The sequence below is a fragment of the Fukomys damarensis genome, unplaced genomic scaffold, assembly GCF_012274545.1.
Source record: "Fukomys damarensis isolate Sample0158 unplaced genomic scaffold, DMR_v1.0_HiC HiC_scaffold_19, whole genome shotgun sequence".
Classification (NCBI taxonomy): domain Eukaryota; kingdom Metazoa; phylum Chordata; class Mammalia; order Rodentia; family Bathyergidae; genus Fukomys; species Fukomys damarensis.
In genome coordinates this window covers 8,634,615-8,656,839 of record NW_022900931.1, presented here as the reverse complement: position 1 = coordinate 8,656,839, position 22,225 = coordinate 8,634,615, and the positions used below count along the sequence as shown (strand labels likewise).

The window sequence follows — 22,225 nt, the reverse complement described above, 5'->3', positions numbered from 1 at the left end:
CCCTACTACCCCCCAAAAAAAAAAAAAAAAAAAAATAGCTCCCAGCCTGTGCTTGGCAAGATCACAAAGGCACAATCTGTCCATGTCTCCCTTTACCCTGACCTCCTGCCCTGGTGTCACCAGACTGAGCTCCCAGCACCAGGTAATACATTGCAAACATGGGCTGAATTAGCAAGCGAAAGGTCCTGAGTACAAAACATGGGCTGAGTGACGGGAATCCTCCGATGCAGACTCCATCCCTCCCTGCCACGCAGCTCCAGCACACCTGGCTCCAGACAAGAGGGGCGGCGGGATAAGGCATTTATTTGCAAGACATTGACACCCAAACCCCCAGGACCAATACCTCAGAATGTGACCATTTCTGCCTCTGGTGTCCTTATAAAAAGGAATTCAGGGCTGAGTGTGGTGGCACACGTGTAGTACTCTGGGAGGCTGAGGCAGGAAGATTGAGTTTGAGGCCAGCCTGGGCTATATAACAGGGAGCAACTGGGTGAGGACCCAGGGAGAAGGTGCTGTCTACAACCAGAGAGGACTCAGAAGGAACCGGCCCTCTAATCTTCAACATTGGACTTGTGGCCTCCAGAGTTGCAAGGAGTAGATATTTCGGCCATCTTGGCTGTGGAATTTCTTCCAGTGGCCCCTGTGGACCCACATGGGATATTGTCACCCTCCCATGTTCCCCCATTTCTCATGGCACCTGGCAGCTGGGAGCATATGGTGGTCTCTGGGTCCCCAGAGGCGGCATCTGTCCCCTAGTGGGGCATCCACAGCACATGTGGTGGTAGGTGGGATGGTCACCCAGCTGGTGGCCTTGGGTGTGGAGGGTCTGCTGCTGGTGACCCTCAGGTCTTTGAGTCAGGGTTTGGGTGTGACCAGCATCCTGATTGAGGGGGGTGAAGTGGGGAAGGGTCCCCAAGGGCATGACATCCAGGACTCAGCCCCTCAGCCTGGTGTGTGCATACATGCCAGGCTTCTTGGCCTGGGTGTAGCTGATGCCCCAGCTCCCAGTCCCTACCAGGTAGAACACACCAGGGGTCTCCTCACAGGCCAGGTGACCCCCCCTGAGTCACCCTACAAGATGAGGACTAGTGGGTGCCTTGCCAGGCCCTCCGCACGAGCCCATCTGAGAAGCAGAGTGACTCAGCTTGGCACTCGTGAGACCCGGCTGTGGCCCTAGGCCTTGCTGTGTGACCTATGCCAGCCATTTTCTGAGCCTCAGTCCTTGGTTTTGTTGTGGAGAAGTAAAACAGAAAAGCATGCTAGGTGGTGCACACCTGTCACCTCAGCATTCTGGGAGGCTGAGACAGGAAGATCTTAACTCAAGCCCAACCTGGGTCATTTAGTGAGACTCAGTCTTGAAATAGAAAAAGGGCTGGAGATGTACCTCAGTGCAAAGGCCTTGGGTTTAACCCCCAAATGCTGAGAAAACTTATTTATTCATCACTAAGCTTTTTCCTGTCTCCTCTTTCCTTCCCTTGTGTGGGGCATGGATTTCAGGGCCTTGCTCACACTAAGCAGGCACTCAGCACTGAGCCGCACCCCTGCCCCCAGTCACTCCAGGGTAAGACATGTGGAGGGATCCCCTCTGGGTTTCTCTGGACACTTCCAAAATCCAGTCTGCACAAGAAGGCTCCCTGTGGCGAGGGCACAGGTGTCCTGTCATGCTTCTGCTGTCCCCAGTGTCCCCTGCCTGACAGGAGTCCCTGTGGTTGATGAGGAGAAACTAGAGTACCCTGCAGGTTTTCTGGTCCATGATACCCACAGACGCCTTCTGCTGCAGGATGTCAGGCTAGGCAGCTACTGGGAGTAGCGGGTACCAAGTGCCACTCAGCAAGTGACCACCGCACCGTGACCAGCTCAGTACTGATGGCCCTGAGAGGAAGTGTTGTCCCTCCCCTGTGGATGCACACCCAGAGTCACATGGCCTCCACAGGGATGGAGCCCTGGTGTCTCCCCTGTATTCCCATAACCTGTACGAAGGCCCTTCTGGGGTCTCTAGGAGCACTGACTCTGGCTGGGGATCTCTGAATGGAATTGTGCAGGGCCAGCTAGCTTTCCCCATATTTTCAGTTTTATGAGCCAGACAGTCTATCTGCCCACTATTCAACCGCACCAGGAAAGCAGCTGTGGACAATTTGTCAATGAATGTGCATGGGCCACGTGCCAATAAAACTTTAAACAGGAGTGGCATCACGAGAAGTGCATGGTGCACAGGCTGAGACTTTCAGCACAGAGGCTCCTGTGCAGTGGGACTGGTTTGGAACCCAGAGAAGGCAGATCACCCTTTCCCTCCCCAGGCCAGGCACTTGAAAATAAAACTATCATCCTTTCAGTTGTGGAGGCCACTCACTGTTCTCCTGTGTGTTACCCCAGCCTGAGATCATGCACTTGTAGCCCACAGGGGACCTCCGGATGGCCAGTGGGAGGCAGGTGGGCTGGATGTCCTTGCTCTAACATGGCCATGTCAATGCCCAGGATGCCCAGATTGTAGTGTGAGTGGAGCATCACCTGCCACAGCCCCAGCTTCACAGGGCTCCTGCCTGTGGGCTTGAACTTTCTCTGCCCTTGTGCTGCCAAGACAGGCCCTCAGCACACCGCCTGCCACCATCGCCTTCATCCCTGCCCCGGGGAAGCCAGGAAAAGGCCCCCAGCCAAACCCTGAGGGTGACAGCTGCCTCGAGGGACTTCAGGGAGAACAGAAAGAGGATGCAGCACAGAGCCTTGCACAGGGACGCACCCCCCTCTCACCCATCCTGAAAACAGGCCACAGGCAGGCCGCTCTGCAGAGGCGGGATGGCCCAGCAAAGTGGCCTGGGGTCTCAAGAACACTGCCTCAGCTGGCGTGCTGGTACAGGGCTAGATTGCAGCACTGTGGGAGGCTGAGGCAGGTGGACTGAGAGTCTGAGCACAGCCCAGGCAACTTAGGGAGACTTTGTCACAAAAAATAAAAAAGAGATAAAGAAAAAGTATAAATAAAAAGTTTTTGTCTATGACTTGTACTCTGAGTACCATTTTGGCCATTGTTTTAAGTTTATGGTGCACATTTCTCATTATTCTCTAATTATTGTTATTCTCTATTTTGTTATGAAATTTTGTTTTGTTTTTCATAGAAGGGTGCTTATTTAAATGTTTTATTAATATTTGCATGTATTACATTAAAATTAAAAATTTTAAAAGGGCTGGGGATGTAACTCAGAGTGCAGGCCCTGGTGTCAAAGAAAGAAAAAAAAAAAGCAAAAAACAACACTGTGCTTTGAGTCTGCTGTGATTCACTGCTGTGGGAACGTGACCCTGGGCAGGACATTTAACCTCTCTGTTCTTCAGTTCTTCATCCCGCCTCACAGATGAGAGGAGTCATGGAAGGGGAAATTCCCAGGAGTATGTGTGCGCAGCAGGTGAGCAGGGTGATTGCAGGCTTGTAGTTTTCCTGGTCTCTTTTTTGAAGGTCATCCCTCCACCAAAGGGTGAAGGCCCAGGGCATCTCTTGCTTTTTTGGGAGGTCTGAGGCTGGGGGCCAAGGGTTGGCCCTGCTGATTTCCTCAGGCTGAGCCTGGCCTTCCTAGGACCAGCCACTCCCGGTGGGTCGGGTGGGGAGCAGTGTGGCTCCCGGCAGCTCAGGGCAGCCCTGGTTTGAGGAAACCTACGCAAAATTGCAAGGCCTGGGAAGGAGGTGCGGGATGGCCGTGCTTTGCAAAAGGACCTCGTGTCACCGAACACTTCCTGTCTAGGCCACATTTCCTGGGCCCCTGAGGGAGGCGCCAGGGTATGGGATTTGGTGGCCCCGGTGGGAGCCCTGAGGAGGAAGGGGCAGGAGTGTGGGTGGAAGGAGATGTGTGCCCGGTACCCGTTCTCACCGAACCCTGTGCACTCAGCGTGGGCTCAGTGTGAGAAGGGGCGATGGGCCCTGGCCGGCCTATGGCCTCGGCTGCCTCAGTACCTGCAGGGAGGCAGGGCATGCAACAGGCACTTGATAAATGTTTGCAAATGAAGAGCAGAAAGAAGTCAGGCCTGACTGACTTGAAGCCACCACACTTTTTCTCATTTGGGCCTGATGAACCTGAAGATGTTGCATGTGGCTCACTGGGCCTCAAAGAGTGGGTTGCGCCCTCCAGCAGGATCCTCCCCAATTTCAGTCCTCCCAGCACCCAGGGCAGGCGCCGTGAGCCAGGTCATACCCACATATGGCCACCAGAGGTCGCCCTGCACCGCTGCTAGCTGGAGCCTCCCCTCCCCCGGGAGCTGAGCTGTAGAGGAGGGTGCTTCTCTTGGAAGAGGATGGAGTAGCAGCGTTAGGGAATTTACCATCTAGAGGTCAGGACTGTAGGGAGTTGGGGCACCGGATCAGTTGAACAGTACACAGAGCTCTTGGAACACAGAGGTGAGGTGGCCCAGAGAGGGTGTGGCTGGCCCTGAGGCCACACAGCTTCACAGCAGCAGAGTTAAGCGGGTCCCCACCCAGACCCTCAAAGCAGGCTGGCTTTGAGTTTATGGTGATCCCCCTGCCTCAGCCTCCTGCATGCTGGGATTACAGATTGCACCACCATACTTCTGGATGGCAAGGTAGAGATGAGGTTGGAGATGGCAGGATGGGGTCACAAGCTTCCTTCCCTGCTATGGGACCCAGCAGGTGAGGCTGGGTAAAGCTCATCCCAGTGGATGGGTAAGTGGAGCTGAGTGAGCAGTATCTGGGGGTCGGCTCGGACCTCCCTGATTCTGAGGCAGTGAGGCTCAGGGAACTTGACCCTGCTGAAAGGCAGTGGGACCAGGCTACGCCAGGCCTTGCAAGCCAGGGGAAGAACTGGGTGTCAGTCAGGTGTGGTGGTGCCTGCCTGTAACCCCAACTACTTGGGAGGCTGAGGCAGGAGGATTGCAGGCTCAAGGCCTACATGGACAAATCACTAAGACCCTAAATGAATGGATGGGTGGATGGATAAGGCCAGAGGTGTGGCTCAGAGGTACAGCGCTTGCCTAGCGTGCATGAGGTCCTGGGTCCCAGCACTGAAAAACAAAAGGAAGAAGGGGTTGGGTGTCACTGGGGCAACAGGGAAGCTGTTGGGCTGGGGGTGAAGCTGAGTTCACGAATTCGACCACAGAGGCTGGGACTGGGAGCCCAAGTGGGTGAAGCTGGGCCGGCTCCCTTGCTGCTCCCTCAGGGCTGCGGGGAGCCCGTGTGCCTGAGGCTGCCCCGCTCTGCGGAGCCCTCCAGGCGGCTGGTCCAGTTACAAACTCTCTACAGCCTGGCAGGTGGGAACGCTGCTGCAGGGTCTGAGCGACTTCATCCCGCGCCTCACAGCGGTGAAGGAAGAGGGAAGAGAGGCCCAGGTGACCACAGAACATCTGCGTGTGAGGGGCCGCTTCCCACCCAGCACACACGTCATCCTGGGCCTGGTCCCACTGCCACCAGAGGCCCGAGCCAGGAGTGGGGGAGACCTGACCGACAGCCCCGGGGCATCCTGGATGCCCTTGTCCTGCACCCCTCTCTGGTCTGCACCCCCACCTGCCCTCCTTGTGGCAGCTAAGCCTGTCACATGGATGCCATCACCTCAACACTGCCCGTTTCTACGTCTTACCCTAGCAGATGAGCCCCACAAATGCCTGGCCCCGGTAGCCTCTCCAGAGCCCTCTCACACCCCTGACCCCTTGCTGTGGCGGCATCAAACGGCCTCGTTTTGGTAAAATGTCCCACTCTTCTCATTATTTATGTTCACACTCCTGGCTCTGCTTGTGTGTCTGCCTCCTAGTCCTTCCTCTGGCGTCCGGCCCCAGCTGGACACTCGCATATCCCCCGTGATGCCACCAGAAGATGGAGCCACCCCTGTAGGCTCCCACAGCTGCCTAAACGCAGGGACTCAAGGATGGCAATGATGTCACACTGCCCTGTGTCTCTGGTCCCAACAGAACCTGACAAAGATGGGCGGGAAGTCCTGACGAATGACTGAACTCAAGGCAAGGGCATCCATCCCGTAACCACGTTTGGAGCCCCAGCTGTGTACACAGCTGTGCTTGGCCCTGCAGGGCCATGCGTGACTTAGGGCCCTTGGCTCTACAGGTGCTCCGGCCCAGATGGCACAGAGCAGGGAGGCTCCGCAGACCGCTTTGGGCGGTTCCTGGTGAGACCGCATCCTGTGCCGGGCTTCTCCTTCCTCCACAAAGCTCCTTCAGAGTCTGCATCCCCCAGACCGTGAGGGTCTCTGGCATCCCCTGGACAGGACCCAGCACTTGCTGGATGTAATGAAGTAGGTGCTGAGCAAGACAGGCCACCAAGATGGCAGGACAGCAGGACAGCAGGACAGCAGGCAGGGAGGCTGAGCACAGCCATCCCAGGGAGCGGGCTCCAGTGTACCGCTGCCATCCATGCCCCTGCTTTTATGATGGCCCTCAGGGCATGGAGGGCAAGGACCTCTCCCCACCTTCCACTTAGGGGACAAGGGGACTCACAAAAGGCCACACAGCTGGTGAGTGCCAGGGCTGGAGTTGAGTCCAGGTCTCATTGCAAAGCCAACACCGCCCCTGCTGTGCTGCCAGGCAGCCATGCTCTCCCACCCTCGGGGGCCCACTCGTGCTACACCTGGGTTCTCACCTCTTCGGAGGAACCAGGTCAGAGGGGAGTGACTTAGTCCCAAATAAAGCTGAATCCTTTTGTGACTCGGCAGAAGGTATCAAACAAATGGCGAGGTTCAGGGGCTGGTCCAGTGAGCCTCACCTCATGTGTCTTGCTGCCTCCTAGCGTCTCCTCCATCTTTCCCAGCTTCCCATCCATCCATCCATCCATGCAAGCATCGTTCCATCTGTCCATCCATCCATCATCCGTTCACCACCCAGCTGTCCCTACTTTCATTCACGTACTTGCTGGGCAAGTTTTTGATGCCGGACTAGGGATTTAGCTCAGTGGTTCTGCTGCCTGCCTTATAAGCACGAGGTCCCATGTTCGATCCCCAGTACCAAAAAAAGTTTTTGATGCCTGTTACACCCTGGTCAGGCACTGGGGGGGATGCAGAGAGATAAAACACAGTCCCAGCTATGTAACTGAAGTGCAGGAGGTGCAAACACAATGGCAGAAGACATGGCATGGTGGGGACAGAGTGACTGTCTGGATTGGTGTCCAGGCTGTTGTAGGGAAGGCGTCCCGCAGGGGCAGGCACCCTTCTTGCTGCCTCCCCAAACTACCAGTGCAGTTGGCCCTGGCCAGCTCCACTCCGGCTTGTCAGGAGATCTCTGAGAAGTCCTTTCTCATGGGGAGGGGAAGGAAGGGGAACCCTCACAGAACCTCCCTGGCCCTCATGTGCACTGTCTTTTCTGGCTCAGTGTGAAATGACTGGGTCCAGTCCCCACCATGTGGGCCTCAGTCACTGGACAGGGTGTGTGTGGTCACCCTGTTTCCCTCACCTCGGCTCTGTGGGCCCCAGGTGTCTTCAAGGGCCTGGCCTTCCAGACCCCCAGCTTCACCAGAGTGGAGTGGCACCCAAGCTTGGTCTGACCCAAATCCTCCACCAGCCCTGGTGAGTTCAAATCTCATCTGCAGAGCTGGGCATGGGGCACACGCCTGTAATCCCTGCATCTGCAGGCTGAGGCAGCAGGATCTTTACGAGTTTGTGGCCAGCCTGGCCTATATAGTGAGTTTAAGGCCAGCCCGGACTGCATAGCAAGACACTGTCTCAAAAACATAATACAGCATAATACAAAGCACTTGCACATTCATGGCCAGGCTGCCATGGCCGATCCTGAGGCAGGGCAGGCACTGTGGATCCTATTTTGTAGGTGGGCCCTTGAGGTCAGAGGAGCTGAGGTGCTGTCCCTGCTGGCAGCAGCCACTGGAGGTCTGAGCTGAGGCCCTGGGGTCACAGGCCTAGGGTAGGTCCTGGCTCTGCGACTTAATCATGGGCCTCAACTCACCTCTAGGAGGGACAGGAACAGCCCTGGACTGAGTGCTCTCAGATCCAGCAAGTGGAACGCTAGCGGAGCACCTGGGACATTTAGGGTGCTGAGGAGTTGGGGTATTGTTAATTCCAGTCTTCTCTGTCCCAGGCAGCAGCTGGCAGTGGAAGGTGGTTGCTTTAAATACGAGATGTGGAGAACAAAAGGAAACTAGAACAGGATGGTGGCTGTGGCTAAACTCACCACCCCTTCCCAGTCTGAGCGAGGCGGGGACACGGGTGCAGCTGCCTACAGCTGTGCAGCTTACTAAGGTCAGGAGTGGGGGACACTGGCTTGGGCTGGGATCCCCCGCCAAGTAGACGCACCCTGCCTGCTGGTGAGGTCAGTCCCTGGAGAAGCAGGAAGTAGATTCAGCAAGATCCTGGGCTCCCATGAACCCTTCCAGGGAAACACTGAATATTTCCCAATTTCCCAGCAGATTCTCGCAGCCCCGCAGCCCGCCCCCCTCATGGGTTTCCACGGGGTCTCCCTATGGAGCTCTCAGGCTTTACCTGCTCACCCTGTGGCCAGCACCTCCACTCCTGTCCCCCATCCCGTGAGACCCATGGCTCTGGGGTCTGTGGCGGGCCAGGGTTTCCTTCTCTGGGCCACAGGGCAGGTTGGGGTGGGGACTCTAGCTGGGCCAGGGGAGGGCACTGAGGTGTTGGCTGCTGGCCCCCTCTGATGCCACAGGTGTGATGGGGCTGTGGTCGCTGACTCCTGTAAGGAGACACTGCGGCTGCTGGGTCTGGAGACAGGGTGGGGTCAGGAGGTGGCCGAGCCAGAGATGGACCATGGTTTTAGCGTGCGCGGGGACCTTGGCCGGAGCAGCACTGAGGCTAACAGAGACCCAAGGAGCCCGCCCACGCAGGAAGAGTAGGGGCCCGGGGCCTGCCAGGGCTGCTTCCTAGCCAGATGCTGGGCCTGACACCCTGTCTCCTTCAGCCTTCCCTCCCTTGCACCCCTGAGATCTGCTGACCCCCAACCTCCTGGTTCCTCAAGTTCCACTCTGCCCCTGCTGCTCCCTCAAGCACTTCCTACCCACTCACCCTCTCCTGGGAGATGCCCTGGCCTAGCTCAATGCCACCTCCTCTGTGTAGCCATCCTCAGCCCCCCAGTCGCGAGAGCTGCTCCTTTCTCTGAACCCCAGGTTCCCTGAACCCCACCTTCTCTTCTCCAGCAATGACTTCACTATGTGCTCCTTTCTGTTCCTGCCTCCTTCCCCTTCCTAGACTGTGAGCCACAGGGGGGTCCAGCCATCAAGGAGCCCCCAAGGAACGCCGGGGACCACGCTGGCCTGGGGAAGGAAGGAACCCTGGGAAACAGACCCGCTATGGATCCTGGCCCCAGCCTGGCTCACCAGTGACCGTGCTACCCTGAGGGTGACCACCGTGACTGAGGTGGGAGGGTTCTTGCTGCTGGGGCGCTGTGTGCTGTGTGCTGCCCAAGCCCCATCCTGGTGAGTTCCCACTGGTCCTGGGGAGCGGGCTGCCAGCACCCAACATTTCAGGGACAGGCGAGGGGTGCCCAGGGCCAACACAGCACAGGCTGGCAGGGGGCGGCAGCTCCACACCATCCCGTGCCTCCCGGCATCCTGGGAGGCAGGTGCTTTCTGTCCCCACTATACAGACAAGACAGCAGAGGCAGCGTGGCTCCGAGGAGCAGGCACCCCGAGCCGGATCTGTGGATCTTGGGACCACACTCCTGGCCACCAGTCTGCCACCCGGGCTGCAGGTGGCGTCCGCCGTACTTGCTGGCTCCCACGTGCCAGTTAGAGAACAGATTGCCAGCAGGCGGCTCCTCAGCCACAGTTATTCCGGGCCTGGCACCCCCTCTCCACCTCCCATGCCACCCCCACCCTGCACCCCTTCCTCTCCCACTGCGCGCTGCCCATCCCCCCAGCAGCACCTGGTGTGGCACAGAGAGCCAGAGCAGGTGCGGGCTCAGGAGCTGCTCCCACCGAGACCCAGGGCCAGGTCAGCCCTCGCTCTGCTTGGCTGTGCTCGGCCTTGGTGGTGACGGTTGATCTTTGCCACAGTGCAGAGCAGCAGCTCTGTCTCGCCACTCCTGGGGGCGCAGCTGGGCTGGGCCTTTGAGCTCCCACCCGAGTCCTAGGTGTGCCATCTAAGGTGCGCCGTGGGCAGGCAAGGGCGGTTTGCCCCGCTTAGCCCACGCCCAGTGTGCCCTGGTCCGAGCCTAGGACTGAGGCTGGGACTGCAGCCATCCCCAGCCCCTCAGTCAGCCAGAGCTGCCCCTTCTCTGAACCCCACCTTCTCCCCTCCAGCAATGACTGCACTGTGTTCTGCCAAAGGGTCTTCATGTCCCGAAATGTGCCCGCCCCACGCCTTTCTTGCCCCTGTGCTACTCCGCTCTCCCAGGACTTGAGCTGCTCCCTACCCTGGCAGAATCTCATGCTTCCTTCACAAGTAGCCTCCACCCCTATACGAGACTGCACCTGGGCCCCTCCCTCCTCCCAGAAGGCCCTGTCCTACCTTTTGTCAAATTGCTTTTCACGCCTGATTGGGCCCAAGCATTTGTCCACAGCAGATGAGATTCACAGGGGCAAGACCTGTGGCTTTCCACCTCTGCATGCCCAGCTCCTGGGCCTGGCACTCCATAGACATTCAACGAACATCTGCTGAACCCAGCTGTACTGTGTGGGCAAGGAACAGCTTTCCAGGGGTTTGGTCTGCTCTCACCGGGGGCACCGCCGAGTGGGCTTCCAGCAGCCTCGAGACCATTCACCAGAAACATCTCCCCCCAGTCTCAAGAGGCGGGAGACCAAGGTCAGTTTTTGGTCACTTTAATTGTAAAAACCAAGATGTTTATATAAATAAGACCGCTGTGTAAAATAGGATTCATCCTTCTACTAAAACCCTTCTTCCCACACTCAAAAAGAATCTAGAAAACCCAGCAGAGATACGAAGTACAAATCAGCATGCAGTCCCTGATGATAAGTCACTGGCAGGCCAGGTTCCCTGCTGAAGTGGCCCCGCGGTGAAAGCCCTCCCAGCCAGGTCTCAGCGCCTCTCTGGAGCTCAGTGACAACTCCAGAAGGCGTGCTGGGGCAGTGCACTCACCCCAGCCCCTGACTCTCAACTGTGCCTGCCTGCGCTCTCGGTGCTCTAGGCCGGCTGAGGCAGGACAAAAGGTTCCCTCGCCTGGGGCTGGGAAGGGAGGAGAGGGCGGGGAGGCTGCTTGGTCCTCCGGCCAAACCCAGGCTGTGGAGCCACTGGTACAGCGGTGAGACGCGGTGTTGGCTCAGCCTGGGATCAAGCTGGGGAAAGGGCTTTGGGAGTGGTCACTGCGTCCCCAGAGGACAAGGAGAGAAGCTGTTCATGTCCCTTGAGAGGAGAGGCTTCTTGAGGCCACTTCCATATGGCCACTAATGACAAGGACAGTGGCACTTCTCAGCAGTACAGGGGACAGAAGGGCAGTGAGGCTCCCGGGACGCTAAAGGACAACAGCCCTGGAGAAAGACGGGACTGGCGTGTCCTTCTGGGGAAACCACCCCGTCTCCTTCACCCTGCCACAGGCCCCCACCCTGCCCTCAGAGATGGCTGCCTCTGCCCTGTCCACCGCCTGGGACTCAGAGGGAGCTGGCTGGGAGCCCGGGGGTGGAGATGTCAACAGATTCACACACTGGGCATGGCTCAGGAAACGGGTACACGAGGATGAAAGAAAAGTCCCCAAACTCTCCTTGGAAAGGCCAGGACCTGCCTGGGGCTCCCCATCCTAGAGGAGAGGCAGGAACAGGCCCTGTGGGGGCGGAGGGTCAGGAGCACTTCCAGACGCACACGGCCAGGGTCCCCCCGAAGTACAGGTACAGGAGGTTCTTCACCTCGTGAGTGATCTCAAACCCAAAGCCTTCGCCGATCACCACGTGCCACGAGGAGCCAAACTTCTTGTCCATTGTCTCCTTGATCATCTTGGCGGCGCTCTGCAAGGGAGAGGGCTCTCGTCAGAGGGTCTCGCTTAGCTCCCTCCCCAGAAGGAGAAGCCCAGCACAGCCAGGGCTCTTGGCAGGAGAGAGGCCTGCTGTCCTGCTCCTGATGCTCTGCTCGGAGCCTTCAGAAAGGGTTTCCATGCGGGTCACCTCCTGCCAGGCTACTGCGCAGGGACAGGAAGTGAGACATTACCTCACCTGGCAGCAGGGAACTGGGGGAGTGGACACCAGGCAGGCCGTCCTCGGGGCCGCAGGAAGTGGGGGTGTGAGGCATGAGAGCACTCCGTGCAGTGCGGGTTGCCATCGTCCCAGCAAGGTGCCAGGACAGGCGGACTGCTTGTGCCTGGTGTGGTCACAGCCCACTGCCTCCCATTCTGGCTTCCTCCAGAAGCTCCCCTAGTGTGGAGAGGAGGCCTGGGGAGGGCCGAGGCTCAGGCTCCCAATGTGCACCCACCACTGAGCCAGGCGCCGTTCAGAGCACTTTGTCCCCCTTGTCTCAGTAAGCAAATCCTCAAGACTGGCCCAGAAAGGGGAGGTCATCATCCCCGGGTCACAGAGCAGGACCTGGCTTGAGATGAAAAATGGCCCAGGCAGGGAGGCTGGAGCAGGATCTGAACTGGGGCCTGGCTGGTCCAAAGCCTGGGCTCTCACTGGCCATCAGGGCCACCGGACTGACGGATGACACTGCAGGGATGAGGCCTACAGCCCCGTCTCCAACCCCCAGCAGCGCCTGTGGCACAGCGCTTTCTGGATGGATGGATAAATGCGCGAATGAAGGCCTTGTTGGATGGAGCCTGGGAAAGAGCCCTAGTGAGTGGCCCACCTGGGGGCACCAGGGCAGGGTGGTACAGAGACCCTGCTGGCCTCCCTCCCTTCTGTCACCACCAGGCTATTCTCTGACTCCCCAGCCTGTGACACCTCCAGAATGGCTCTGGCCTAGTCCCAGCAGGGCGCTGGCTACAGGGGTCTGGGGCCACACTGTTCACCCCACGGCCCCCTGCCCTGATGAGTACCTCGTTGTTGTTGGAGAATTTCTCACAGGCTGTGACGCACAGTTCCATGGTTTCCACTCGCATCTCCTCTGGCATGTCCGAGTGCTGGAGGCAGGGCGGGGTGACAAACAGAGAGAGGCTTAGCCCACGACCTGACTTTCCTGGCTGGCCTCGAGGTCCCGTGCTTAAGGCATGGACACCAGGTAGCTCCTCTGGCTTGGCCCTGGCAGGTGACTCATTTAACTGAGGGGGAAGGAGCCATGTGGGCTGGAAGCCAGGGCCCTCTGCAACGGCCCGGTCCAGGCAGTGGACACAGGGGAAGGGTGGCTGGAGGTGGGGCAGGTGACTGTGGGAACGGCCAGGAGAGACTTTGGCCACTTGCGAGGACTCCTGGTTTCCTCCTGTCTCGCCAGCTGCTCCTTTTCCATCAGCTGGATTCTCTTCCTCCTGCCTGGGGCCCCTTCTCCACCCTTTTCCTACTCCAGCCATGGTCCTCTAGGGGTTTTGTCCCTTTCCACACACTAGGTCTTCTCCACAGGACAGGAGGGCTCCTACATTTTCATCTCTGGCTCTGGACTTTTCCTTGGGCTCTGGTCTCCCACATTCAACTTCTGACTTGACAATCTCACTTAGATGCCTAAAACACAACGTGATTTTCCCCTAAACCCACTCTTCCTAGAAAAAGGGTAACTAACACACTTTCCTTCCCATTGTTTAGGAAAGAACAAACTCCAGGCCCATCCACAGTGAGCTCAGCACCTTTGCCCTCAAGGTGGGTCCTGACTCCGGCCACACCACACCCGCACTCCGGGTCCAGCCTGGCCACTGTGTCTCCCCACACCCTGCAGCAGCGCCCCTCTGTTTCCCCACTGCCACTCTGGTACCCAAGTCCATTCACCCCTATCTACACCCCCTCCACTGCAGCTCTCTGACCTTGGGCGGGGTCCTCGTGTGGCCACCACCAGGCCTGGAGTCTGGTCCCGCCATCACTGACACTCACATCCTGTCACCCGCTCAGCACTCCACGCCAGCCACGCTGGCCTCCTCTCTAGCCCTCTCCAGTGCCAAGCCCATGGCTCTGTATGTGCTGTTCCCCTGAGAATGCCCTTTCGCGGCCTTTGCCAGGCTGCCCCCCAGCTGGATTCAGGTCTCTGAGCCCCATGGCCTCTCTGGAGGGCAGCACTGCTCTCATGCCCTGTACACCTGCTCTAGTTTTCTTCATAGCACTTGTGGCCTATAAATGCATCCTTTAAACATCCTCTCACGTGGGCCAGGCTGTCATCCGCCTGTTGACCACTCTCTCCACAGGGTCCAGGACTATGCACAGAGCAGGTGGCCAAAATACATACGCGGTGGATGAATGAATGGGTGAGAGGATGAATCACTGTCGCCTCCTTGATGTTCAGGTCTGAGTCAGCAGAGCCCTTCCCTTTCCCCACTGCCATCCTGCAGGGGACACACTGCACTTGCCTGTCCAGGGTGTGCGGGCCCCGCTGGCCGCCTGCCTCCTCCCCTCGACTCACCCTGACCAGGGGGAAGGTCTGTAGACGCTTATAGTCAGCCTCATCTTTCTTCCCTTCTGTTTCTCCCATGATCCTTCCACTGTGACCGCTGGAGGAGAGGGAGGGCTCTCAGGAGGTGCTGGGACTGGCAAGGATGCCCGGGAGAGTCAGGAAGCAGACCCTGCCAACTTGGTGGGAGCAGAAAATGTCTCTCCCCAAGGGGTGCTGTAGAAAACAGGAAAACCGGGAGAAAAAGAGTTGGCTTTCAAACCACACATCACAAATTAGAAATGTCTCAGTAACAATTTGACACCTCCCTGTCTTAACTCCTCCACATTCCTTCCCAAATGGCCAGCAAGTCTGCAGACGGAGTGAGTCAACGCGCGATGCTCTAAGAACACACTGTCATTGTCAAGGCAGATACTGACTGCATGCCAGGCCCGGGATGGAGCGAGAGCTAGCAATTAACAAATGTCCACGACTCCCCATGGCATGATTAGGAAGTCAAATGCTCAGGTGACCCGTGACAACATGAGCTTATTGCCAAGTGAGAGGCCACCTCGGCAGGAGAGAGAGGTGAATGGGTAAATGGGGTGGGTGCTGTGCAGCACCCTCCTTGGCACACCAGGCTTCCTGGCTGTCTCCTCTCAGGCCACCAGGCCTGGCTGGCCGGCCCAGGTCGTGGGTGAGCTGGGTGCTGGTGCTGGTTCAGTGGTGATCAGCAGTATGGCCTGAGGTCTGGGATTCTCATCAGTGACAGGGCACATGGAGGTAATAAGCACAGTGCCAGGCACTGGGTATGATGAGTGCCTGTGCCCTCCCTCTGGTTCCCAGGGAATTAAAGGAGAGACTGTGTGGGTCCGACAGGAAAGTGCTAACACCTTATACATAAAACTAAGACAACTTTATGTGTACACGTGCCTCCCTGGTCAGATCTGGTCATCTGATAACAGACGTGGCTTTTCCTAAAGAGGCAGGCCTGGGTCCTAAGTGACCGGAACACTGCCAAGGTCTGGGTGTCTCTCTTCTTTTTTTTCTTTTTTGCAGGGGATCAAATCCAGAGGTCCTCTTACCACTGAGCTACAACCCCAGCCCTTTCTATTTTTACTTTGAGACAATCAAGTCTTGCTAAGTTGCCCAGGCAGGACTTGAACTTGTGAGCCTCCTGTCTCAGCCTCTCTGTGCTGGGATTAACAAGTGTGAGCCACCATGCTGGGCCTGGATATCTCTCTGTCATTCTCCAGTTCAATATATCCTATAATTCAAAGGGCTTTTTATCCTAGAAAAAGTACTGACATACATACATACAAATTACTGTGCTGGTAAACTTAACAATCTATATTGGACAAATACAGTTAAATAATGTTATTCTAGCATTTCTCACCTTCTCAAATCGATTTGCTTTCATGACACAGAACTGCAAGATGCCAAACAGCAACAACAGTATATACCCTACACACACACACACACACGCGCACGCGCGCGCGCACACACACACACACACACACACACAGATATATAGATATAACTGTTCATTACACATTTCAAAACAGGTGGCTCTTACTATATTGCTGACACTGTCCCCAGACTCCTGGGTACAAAGGATCCTCCTGTCTCCCCCTCCTAAGGAGCTGGGACTACAGGTAGATAAGGACAGGTGACACATCTTGGGTTTGCTGTGTACCAACCGCTCTTCCAGCCTTTGACATGGAATTGTGCAGCTCTGCACTGCCCTGACCCAGGAAGTCGGGGCCCATGTGAACGGTGGCAGGGGCTGCTGTCACTGGACCAAGGTCACTCAGCTAGGGAGCAGCAGGGCTGCCATGACCCCTACGCTCCTCACTTCAAAGACAGTGCATGCACCACACATGCGTGGACCTGACCACCACTGTGCCCCAGATGATCCCAACAGCGAATGTTTGATTGTCCCTTTTTTCTCAGTGTCTGCTTTCTACGGTGACCATGGCCTTGGTTTGGCCAAGGTTGGGCCCTGTGCACTCCTGGCTCTCAACTGTCTCCCTCTCTCCAACGCTTCTGGAGCCACCGGGTCACCCCATTCGGTCAGCTCCCTCGAGCAAGGCTGCCAGCCTGGCACCGACCCCGCCTCGCGTTGGTATTTCTGATTTCCCAGAGGACAGATGGTTCCTTTTATCTCATAATTCTGGGCGTTTGTACCACTCAGATATTAGCAGTTTTTGTTTGTCTCTACATATGAGCTGGCAGATTACCAAGCACAATTCATTGTACTTTCTGGTCAGGTTTCTTATTTCACAAAATGCAGTGAATCATTTGTCTGTGCTAAGGATTGCTAAGGCTAGGCTTCCACTCCGCCAGTCTCCTGGCTTTGGTACTGGCCTCTTTACTACCTTCTCCTCCACCTCCACAGCATGAGAGAAGCTGGTCACTAAGCTAATGATAGCAGGACACTAGGGCCTTATGCTTTGTTTACCTCTGAGAATTTCAAGTGGGAACAATTTAAGATGTGGAAGTGGCTGCTTGGGCAACTTCTACCTTAGTATTTCAATTCAATTCAATTCACTGTCAGAGCTAAAAGGAGCTGGCAGGCAGAAGCAAGAGGAAGAGAAGTGAACTGTGCAACGCTGTCCTCAAGGTGGCCAGGGGCTGTGGCAGCTGACTTTATGCTAGGGAATCCTGCAGGACAATCAGCAGACTTCAGAGGGACTCCCAAAGCCCATCCTCCTTGGAGCAAAGCCGGGGATACCCCTGGGACAGTTACGGGGCAGCACTGTGTAGAGAACAGCATGAGGACCAGGACTCGAATATCTGGGACTGAACGCCAGTTCTGAAGAGGGGTAGAGTTCTGTCCACTTCTTTGCTTTGTAGCCCAGGGTAAGTAATTTGGCCAGGCCTTGCTCTCCTCTAGGAGACACAGTGTGTCTTCAGGTGAGCGTTATGAAATGTTAGAGCTCTGCCGGGGCACCGCTGCCTGCTCCTACTTCCGCCAACACATTGGCCGGGACTCGGTCAACATCCCTCAACCATGTGCTTATTAAAGACCACGATTTATTTATTAATAGCTTTTCCTAACCACAACATATGCTTCCAGGGATCCAAAAGGGATGACACTTACAGAGTAAAAGGGAGAGCCACAGAGATGCTCCCAACTGCAGAAAGTAGGAGAGTTCTACGGCCATGCTTAGAAAATCCTACTGAAAGGGTGCTACCAAAAATAGCAGAGCTAGGAGGTTTAATAACCTTATCAATCTCCCATGTGCCTGAAAGAAGCCGTGTCAGGCTGGAAAGAGCCTTCTAATAATACGTGTGCCCAGCCAGGGTATTTGAATCTGCCAGGTTCCAGAGCTCGAGCCTGTGGCACCAGGCCCTTGGTAGCTCCCCAGCCTCACTCTCTCCTGTCACCCTGTATTCTCTCTCTCCCTCTCCTCTGGGCGCATCATGGCATCCAGGTGCACAGACAGGGCTCCATCTCGTCGCCTTGTCCAAGCCAGTGTCCCTGTCTTGCTGTGCCTGTTCTACGGTATTGGCCTCAGGTACCACTTGTTTTGCTCTAGAAGCAGCTGAGGACCCTTCAGAGGGCTAGGGATGTGGGCAGAATGGGAGACCAAGCCAAAAGGATCGGCCAGCCCTCACACTCAAAGCCTGGAACTCCTGGTTCTTAGTTCAGGGTTCACTGAGAGGTGGCAGGACACACTGGAGCGTGTCATGGGGGTTCTGGGAGCAGACTCCAGACAGGTCTGCAAACACAGCTTGGGTCTGTTTCGAACACATGCTCGCTTCTCAGCCTGGGTACTGGGAACAGCAATGAGCTCCACCTGATGGAATCAGCTCTTGAAACTGGGCAGCAGGGACCGGGACTTCTGTATCCTCCTTCACAGTCCAGTCCAACAAACCATTTCCTGAGTCCCACTACGGCCAACCACTGTGTTAATGTGGGAGGGGGACAGTCACAAGGATCCTTGGCAAAGCCTCACCCGGGCCAGGCAAGGGTTGCAGTGGTGACGTTGTGCTTTCACATTCTGGTTCTCAATTCAACCTCAGAGGGAAGGGTCAGCTCCCAGCTCTCAGAGAAGGCATCTGAGCTCGTAAGAGGTTTTGGGGCTGGCTCAAGAGTGCACAGCAAGGGCCAGGGATTTAGCTCAGTGGTTCGGTGGCCTGCCTTGCAAGCACAAGGACCCGGGTTCAATCCCTAGTACCAAAAAAAAAAAAAAAAAAAGAGTCCACAGCAAGCAGTGGCAGAGCCACGACTGGAGCCCAGATCTGTTCTTCTAACTTTACCTTCTGTGCTTTCTCCCATGGAAGGGAGAAACCTAAATCACTTCCGCCAGCATCTACCTGTTCGCCATCCCGCCTCCTGCTTCCACCAGGGAAGTGTGTCAGGGACACACACCTGTGTACCTTGGTCATCACTGCTTTTCCTGAAACATCTACCCTGTGGCTTCTACCAAACAGCTGTTAAAGGTGAGGGGAAAGGAGCCCAAGGACTTTGGGACATGCATCAAGATACCAGTCGGTAAAGTCCAGAGATGATGTGGAAGACGGGGTTTCACAGGCCAGGTTAGAGTGGGGAGCGAACCCGGGGTGGCCATGCTTCAGTCTCACTAAATAGAAGCATTAGGAACATGTCATCTACTACCAAAGAGGGAAATGTGAAAGTTACAAGGAGAGAACTGCCGGATGAGGGCCATTCTCAGGAAGACAGTTACCGTTGCCAGGCATACACACAAAGGCTGCTTTGTTCTATTTTGCTTTTTGAATATAATCCCTATTGTTTGTCATTTCACTGACTTCCAGTGAAAAACCTGATGTTTCTTAGATCATGGGAAGGACAAAGAAAAGAATGGAAGGGGAGAAAGCGAGGTAGGAGAGGGAAGAGACATCTGTTGACTTGTCTAGATTGGCAATTTCAACATTTTCTTTGTTCGGTGCCACATGACAAACACTGACTCACGTGGTACACCCTCACGAACATATCGGGTCTGGATGAAATCCAAACCCTCTTGTCAAGATACAAGCCTGACAGAAAGCATAGCTACGGCAGCCATCGGCTCTGCACAAGCAGCTGCTCACACAGGGAGTGGGTGACACAGCCTCCATCTACTTCATTCCCACTCAACAGAGCAGATTTGGACGGAAGGGACCAAGGATGACATTCACACAGATATAAACCGGACTCAGCACTGATTTATTTCTTAATGACTCATTTATAACCGCTAACTGCTGGTGACATCTCACAACCAATCAGGACTGCATCGTGAGTTGTGAGTCTGGGCAATTCCCTGGGTCTGAGGGACTTCATCCTGTCCCTCTAGATGGCCCAGGGCGCTGTGTAGAGGGTCTGTCACATGGCAGAAGGAAAAACAAAATCCAAACTGTAACTAAATTATATTTTATTTTATTTGTCCCCTGGGAAGGGAGAGGACCTAGTAAAGCTATCTAATAATACATACTGAGCACTGAGCTTGAGCCAGGCAGCAACCAGGTGGGGTGTTTTACACACAGGGTCTCGCTTACTGCCCCCGATGACGGTCAGATAGGGACTACTATCCTTGTTTTACCTATGTGCACCTATGTGCACACAGGCTGGGAAAAGGAAAGCCTCCAGATAAACAGCTCTGGAAAGGAGCTAGGCACAATTCAATCCCAGGTATCTATGACTTCAAAGAGGATGCTTTTCAACTACTCCATGCTAAGAGCCAGTTCCTGTCCTAAGGAGCTTACGATTGAAACAGAGACCAACACAAGGACACAGGAGCTGTACTACTTGGCATAAAATGGGAAGCGTCAGAAGCAGAGATAAGGGAAGAGAGTTCTGGAAGGGAAGGGTGGACAGGACGTCATGAGAAGCCTGGTGGCAGGGGCAGCATGGAATCAGGCCTTGAAAGATGAGCGGGAATCCTGGCAGGTGGGCAGGTGAGGAGACCTTCCAGACAGGAACACGTACAATGCTCCCAAAGCAGAAAGCTCAAGGCATCTTCTTGGAAGGTCCAACAATCCAATTAGGCTGGAGGATAGAATTTGGCCAAGAAAGGACAAAGAAAGCTGAGAAAAAGGCTGGGGCTGGGTTGTGGAGGTGCAGAAGCACCCTAAAACCCAGCTGTAAGAAGGGTGGATTGCTTTTTGTGGGGAATGGGAAGCCTTTGGAGCTTTCTTGGTGGTGCAGTTGTATATTCTGGTGGATTGGGTTGATAAAGAGACAAGACAGGAACAGTGATTAGGGAACTAGAGTAATGGCCAGGTGACAAGCATTGAATACTTGAACCAGGGTGATGCCCTAGGAGGAAGAGGATGTAGGATCCTCATGGAGGACGAACAAAACAACTTTAATACTTCCCAGGTGGAAATGGGCACAATAGAGTGATGGACGATGCCCCAGGGGGGTGGTGATGCCATCGCAGAGGCATGGGAACACAAGTAGGATAGATGGGGCGGTAGAGAAACAGGCCCGTTTGACTTTAGAACCACTGAGTTAAGTTGCTGGCAAGATGTACAAATGGAGGTATTTAGTCAGAAGTAGGAAATGACTGATCATGGATGACAGAGGCAAGGGAAAGCCATTAGGCCCAGAGGTAACTCTATCAGTCACTTCCAGCCTCCTCATCCCCACCCCCAGGGTCTCTAGCCACAAAAGGAAAGATCAAAGCTATAGATACGGATCTGAGGGTAAACTGGAGAATGACAGCTGAGGCTAAGAGGGACCGGTTAATAGGCCAAAGGGGGATATTGTGGGGAAGTAAAAGACAGAGGAAGAAAAGTAACAAATATTGACTCTACACTGGCCTGCACTCTACTCTAATTCATACTATCCTCAGAATTGCCAAAGGAGATGCACTGTGTTATATTGGCTTTATTATGCACAGACCGGTCAGTGTCCAGGGAGGGTGGGTAACTTGTGAAAGTCTGCAAATGGAAATCCAAATTAGATTTGCCAAGTTCTTTGCATTGCGCAAAATTTCTACCACGGAGTGCACATCCTCCGGGAAGTCTTCGGTTGGGTCAAAAACTAACATCCTAGAACGTCAGAATCAAAGAGGCCTTAGAGATCATTCAGCTCAACTTCTCCTTTAGCGATGGGGACACTGAGGCCCCCAAAAGGAAATGATCAGTCCAGTGTCCCAGTGTCGCCAACTCTACAGCAAGTGGTCTGCGCGGAGGCGAAGGCGACCACCAGCCAAATCACCAGAGTGGGGCTTACTATGCTAAGGTGGGGTGTGGGGTGCTGGGGGGTGTCGGATCTGGGAAGGTGCGGAGCGCAAACTTGGACAGGGCCTTGCCTGGAGTGGGGGAGAGGAGGAGCGGCCTGCAGAGAGAATCGGCAACGGCGAATCTGTCACGACTGAGCTCTCAGGTCCTCAAGGAGGGTTGGTGGGGGGAGGTCCTAGGACGGGAACAGCTAGCTGGAGACTGAGGTGGGGCCTCGGCGGTGGGCGAGGCCTTGTCCGCCCCGCATTGCCTCCCGCCCTCCCTCCAGACCTCCCCTTCCCTCCTGGCTGCCCGCCGCGCCCCGGGGCCTCACCTGCTCCCGCGGGGGCCAGAGCCAGGGCCGCAACCAGCGCACCCCCGCCAGGGTTGTCAAGGAGCAAACAAGAGTGTCTTAGCAACCAGCAAGGAAGTCCTGCCCCTCACCGGACGTTGACAAGAATTTTACTTTTTATTGGTGAATAAAGATGTCAATCATTTTCCAAAGGCCCTACGACGTAGCGGTTTGCACCGAAAGGGGCGTGGCTTAGATGCTAGGGAGGCGGGATTTCACTTATAGTTGTCTTACGTATGCCCGAGGAGCCGGGAACAGATTTAAATTCTTCTTTTTTTTTTTTTGGTACCGAGGATCGAACTCGGATCCTCTTGTTTACGAGGCAGGCGGCACCACTACTGATCTATATGTGCTGCCGAAG

General features: G+C 55.6%; 1 protein-coding gene and 1 long non-coding RNA gene across 2 annotated transcripts; one reads left to right on the top strand and one right to left on the bottom strand.

The window, feature by feature from the left end:
* Positions 1–9,979: 9,979 nt before the first annotated feature.
* LOC117286949 lies at positions 9,980–14,204 on the top strand. The gene is made up of 3 exons (XR_004518128.1): positions 9,980–10,700; positions 13,571–13,624; positions 14,161–14,204. It is a non-coding gene; the product is annotated as an uncharacterized LOC117286949 (long non-coding RNA).
* Positions 10,704–21,944, bottom strand: Dnal4 (dynein axonemal light chain 4). The gene is made up of 4 exons (XM_010612813.3): positions 21,847–21,944; positions 14,376–14,579; positions 12,874–12,957; positions 10,704–11,854 (listed from the first exon to the last, which is right to left on the bottom strand). The coding sequence occupies exons 2-4, from the start codon at positions 14,442–14,444 to the stop codon at positions 11,690–11,692; spliced, it is 318 nt and encodes a 105-aa protein (XP_010611115.1). The 5' UTR covers positions 14,445–14,579; positions 21,847–21,944; the 3' UTR covers positions 10,704–11,689.
* Positions 21,945–22,225: the final 281 nt, after the last annotated feature.